The 5,537-nt window shown below is 43.0% G+C and overlaps 1 protein-coding gene across 1 annotated transcript in view; it reads left to right on the forward strand.

The window, feature by feature from the left end:
• Positions 1-5,537, forward strand: part of LOC118412417 (bifunctional heparan sulfate N-deacetylase/N-sulfotransferase 2-like) — a gene marked incomplete in the record, with an annotated part of 83,613 nt that overhangs the window by 62,457 nt on the left and 15,619 nt on the right. The window contains 3 exon segments of the mRNA XM_035815267.1: positions 4,199-4,286; positions 4,606-4,760; positions 5,487-5,537. Coding sequence (XP_035671160.1) covers positions 4,199-4,286; positions 4,606-4,760; positions 5,487-5,537 — 294 coding nt within the window.

Here is a 5,537-nt window from a genome sequence, read left to right on the forward strand (position 1 = left end):
ACCAGCATTCCTGCCCATGATGGATCAGATGATGTTCTTTCTGTCTCATTCCCCTTCTTTTAACATGAGAATGCAGAAGGTCATTGAGATACCAGCTGAGATGACACTAGCCAGTTAAGATCAACCTCGCTTTCTTCCTCGTTTCACTCCGCCGCTCAATCCGATATCATACAAGGAGTCCCGCGTCCGTTAGGGAGCAACTCTTCCCTGGCAGCAGAATGAAGCGAATACTCCGGACTTGTCAGGAGAAATTTTGCCAATATCTTGACTAAGATATCTTGATTTCCATCAAGACGCTGAAAAAACCTGTCGGTGACCCGAATCCAATATCGGTAAAAACTGTGTGTAGATTGTGCCTTATATTCTGTTGATATGACCATGGGCAATAACACCTTACTTGAAAAGATGGCTTCTCCCTGTTTGTCTGCCAATTGGATACTGTTTATCCCTTTGAATACTGCATGTTCCCAATAGATCTGCCTGGAGATTAGGTACCTACATACAATGTATAAATGTGTACCTTTTTTCATTCACAGTTTGACTTCACTTTTCCAAGGGTTAGTATTAGGCCAATGCTAAGATGAAAAAAGCTATATTTTCAATGCATTTTGTAAAGCCAATTGGCAGCAATCACCTGTGGGTGGCTTGTTTCTATGGTAGATTGGTTTGAGCAGGTACATTACTCACTGTAAAAGGTTTGTCATCTTTGCCTCCAAGTGTAATCTGTCTCGCCTACTAGACAATTCCCTTGGTGACAAGAAAGCCTCCCCTTGCCCTATTCCGTATCAAGGCATGCCCCTGCCTGTGCCATGCATTCTCATTATCCTACCACTTGCTGACTCCTGTCAGATCTGATCTCCCACCTGTAAATATAACAGTCAGCCCAACCCAAGAGGCTTGTACAACCACTTGACGAGGATTTAATGATGTCTTGTAGAAGGCATCGCAACATGTATTGTATTCTAGGATACCAGAATTTTATTTGCATTCTGAGTAAGAACACCTTATAATGCTCTCAGAAAGTCAAAGTTAAATCTGTTCAGTACAGGCTGAGGAACAGGCTGCCAGCTCAATCCAGCTGATTTTGTATATGTACAATGTACATGAATGTTATGAGGCAGAACCTTAAGCTACCGGTGGGTTAGATGGGTCTTGGAGTCTGCTTCTACGTGATAGTCACACCATCTGTCGGAGGTACCAGTGCGAAGATGTTCTTTCTTGCTGGAGGAGTGAAAAAATTGGTGGACAGTGATGAACAGTGATAATAGTGGAATGGAGAAAGACTGATTACATGTAGCACAGCAGATCATGACGCAAAATCTTTTAATCTGTACTAAGCAGTCACAAAACTATTAATAGTTATAAGGCCATACCAATTTATTTGATTGGTTCTCAGAATTTTGCTACTATTATTCCCAAAATGAAGAATTCAAAGCAGAGAAAGTTTGGCAGATTTTTTGTGTGATCCACTCACATATGTAGGCCTGGTGCTCATTTCATGACCTGTAACTGAATTTTCTGTACATGTACCAGTACCTACACCTAGCCAATGCCAATATAAACTGTTACCAGCACCTGCAAAGGCATAGTCATAGTCATGTTGCTTCATATGTCAAAGTTGAAACTTGTCGATTTTCAGACCTAAGATACAGTTTGTATCCTCTCTGGTATTGACGAAGTGCTGCAGAAAATCTTAAAATCAAGATATATGTCTGTTGCAAGTTATTGTACAAATTTACTTGAGTTATGAGATGTGGAGATTGTGTTTATGAGTGCCCTATGGACTCCTGTCCCAGCTGATAGTGATCCAGGTTAGGATCCTCAGCTGCCTGTGTAAGCTCAAGTCCTCATCAACGATCCTGTAGAAGCTATATTTGCCACATTTGGTTACATGGACTGCGATAACCTAAGTCTTTAAATCTCCAGAAGCTAGTAAGAAAAGCTGACCAAAGGCATTCTGATCCAGAAGGAATCACCCAAATGGCATTGGCTGCGTCAGATATGCTCGGTGTGGACATTTCTCACATTATTGGCCCCATATTTTCTGCCATATCTACTCCCACCTTCATTTCCGGAAGTGTAATGATCCTTTTGACGAGACAAATCACTTGGTTATGACTGAGGAGAAAAAAGCAGGGCTCATCCTAGAATTTACAGCCCTATGATATAGGCTATATGATATATGTTCCAAACTCCTGATAATAAGGTAATATCTAAAGATGAACAATTGGCACAAGATTTTCATTATTACGTATAAAGTCATATCTGGCTCTACTTGGTTCAAGCTAGAATTTGTTTGGGAGTATTCATGCTCACAAATTAATCCAGCTATCTAGTGGAAAGAGGAGGTCTTTACTTCTCCTTACACTTCTGTACTTTTCATTCCCTCAGGTGGTTACCCAACTTCAAAGCAATCATCATCAAGTTACCCCCTCTTATGAAACTTTTATGAAAACTTCTCATTACTATTCCAGACATGTGGTATGACCTAACATCAGTTTAGCCTTTAGGTGTGCAACAAAGTGTAACATGCCTGCACTGTAGGCGAGAAGTCCTCCTGTCTTCATTATTCATGAAACATTTACCCCAGAAAGGTTGTCACTCAGCCATGTAATAGCTAACTGATGAAGTTTTGATACTGTTTTGTTGCCAGTCTGTCTGGAGTAATTTGCAGCCGTTGCTTATTGCCTTTCTTACTGGAACTTCCCGAGAGTCATAATACATTCATTCAGTGCATTGATTAGTGGTGCGAAGTCCAATAGATTCATTAAGCACTTTTGGGCAAAAAAGGATTGCAGCCAGCCAGTTGATTCTGCTCCTTAGTACTAGCCATAGATGGTGTTCCTGTTAGGCCCAATCTATACACAGTTTTTGCCAATACATGTATCTGTGGAGATGTTGGGAGGGATCTGGAACGTTGGCTGCGGGACACCCGTGGCACTTGCAGTCATAAACAGTTATATAGCCTAATGAGCCCGCATTTTATGCTAATGAGCCCTCCCGAAGTCGGGACACATCTACACGCGCGCGGAAGATCCCTGCTAAGCTATCGTACAAATGGTCCGGACCTTTCGGGAGAAATTTTCCCGATATCTTTATGGCGATATTGCAGTTCCATCTAGACACTCAAAAAAAGCTGTCGGCAAGAGGTTGTCGGCTCGCCGATATCGGGAGAAACCGTGTCTAGATCGTGCCTTAGTTCCTGGAGCTTGGAGCTGGCTCATTTCCATTCCGTGCCCTTGCTGATGTAGGAATTTCTGCAATGTGTCCAAACATCGCATAACATGAGGGCCTCCAGGCAGATACAGTTTCTAAGGAAACGATAACTTAGTTGGGTTTCTCTTGTAAGAACGTAAGGAAGATGTATGATGGAATTCATAACTTGCAAATCATAGGTAATGGTTCAGATTTCAGATTCCATAATTTCTGACTATACCCATCGTGTACATATGGTAGATGGTGGCCCACGGCCCTGTTAGCAGCAGTGGAATCGTGCTCACTGTGTTCGTTTAAACCGTTTGCATCTGGCAACTGGGCACAATATGTGTCGGTAGTCATATCTCCTCGCCATGCACCACAAGATTTACATAAAGGACGACATGATATTAGTTCAGTTGTTTTTGTTAAACCGGATAGTGAGTGAGTGAGTGTTGTATACATTGTCGTAGGACACCACAGCCGTTTTAAGTGATTGTTTCGTTGTTGGGTTATTTACGATGTAACCAGCATGATGGCCCTGTCTACCGGCCTTACCTGGCATCACAACTACTTTCCCCACCATACATCTGCTTAGAACTGTATGGAAGCCTGGTAGCAGAGATAACTGTGTTCTGTCTGAAACAAAGCCTGATTAAATCTCGCTTATAGCAGCCCGCCAAACATCCGCCGGCCCTGACAGCGGAGTTTGAGTTACACAGACTATCTGAAACAAAGCTTACTGTCTGAGTTTTCGGCAGTCTAGTGAACTCCACAGTGCCATGGGATTATTAGCTTGGGGCTGCCCGGGTTCGAAAAGGTCACATACCCAAAATATTCACACCAACTTAAAATGATACATCAAAGAATCACATCACATTAAGATGTACCAATACATGATAAACAAACCACCGTTACCATGGTAATACTTTTTCATTGCCAGACTTATCTTTTGTATTTTTATATTTGTAGTCCGTAATAAATATCTTATGATTCATTCCAGGCCCTCATAAGTGCCCAGTCCAGGCTGGGAAGTTTAGTTCCTGGGTTTCGCTTCAACCTTGGGTTCTCCGGCTACTTCTACCACTCAGGTGAGGCTGTTTATTTGTGTATTGTTTACTTGTTTACTGTTCTTGACAGACTGTACTTGACAGACTGTAAGGTCATCAGATTAGTGTTCAATGAAGAATTGCAGAAACAGTTCAGGCCCAGTCTATATTGATTAAGCCCCAGTCACATAAATCGCCTACATGTACATTTTGTATGATAGCTTACCCCATAAGTTGTCCAATGATCATGGTAAATCGCAGGTACTTTGCATTCCTTCGTCTGAGTCATGAAAAGCAGACAATACAGAACAAGAAATCCTGGAGGATAATCTTCCTTCTTGCCTATTTTGAATATTTGTAGGAGATGATGTAGAGGATATAGGAGATGATGCGCTCCTGGCCAACGCCCATGAGTTCTGGTGGTTCCCCCACATGTGGGCCCACACACAACCCCACACCTTCACCAACGAGACATCGCTCCGGGAACAGATGATCCTCAACAAGAGATTTGCCAAAGTAGGTACCCGCTGGAACATAGTATTACCTTTTCCTTTTACAAGACTGTTCTCTTCTGTCTACTTCTACTACTACTACCCAGTCCCTTGACCTCCAGGTCGTTAGGGGGACAAGGTAGCCTACTACATTTGTAGCTATATATGTCACAGTAGAGATCACGATTCAGGACAATCGCCGATTGTCCTAGGACAGATTGCGACTGGGATCTGTCCTAGGACAATCGGCCATTGTCCACGATTGTGATCTCTACTGTCACAGTGACATAACAAGTCATGTATTGCGCTCTTAATACCAAATTATTATAAATTAAAGCCTTTTCAGGAGACTGTGAAGTCTCAAATTGCATTCATTACAGTACCGGCACTTAGATTGATGTTCAGGCATGACGCACCTGCCATGACACACGAGTCGGGTAGGAGGAACCCCTTGCATCCTTGATCGGAAGTCCTCCTAGGAGACGGAAACTCCAAACAACAAACCTGCATCTGCTGGGGCCTTCTTACACGTTCCATACAGTTACCCCTGTAGGACTATTGCGCCAGTGGACAAGAGGGTGGACGTGCACACCCCTCATTCACCTTAAATTAAAAAGTCACGTGTAGGCCAGGCAGATGGGTCACCTAACCCACCCTGTCTGCCTACCATTGTCTTCTGAGACAGACGAATGCCAACACTAAGATTGATGACTGTGCTTATACTGATGTTTTTTTTGTGTGTGGAAACCAGGAGCACGGGATTCCCACGGATGGAGGCTACGCCGTGGCTCCACACCACTCC

This window comes from Branchiostoma floridae, chromosome 3 (genome assembly GCF_000003815.2).
Source record: "Branchiostoma floridae strain S238N-H82 chromosome 3, Bfl_VNyyK, whole genome shotgun sequence".
Taxonomy (NCBI): Eukaryota; Metazoa; Chordata; class Leptocardii; order Amphioxiformes; family Branchiostomatidae; genus Branchiostoma; species Branchiostoma floridae.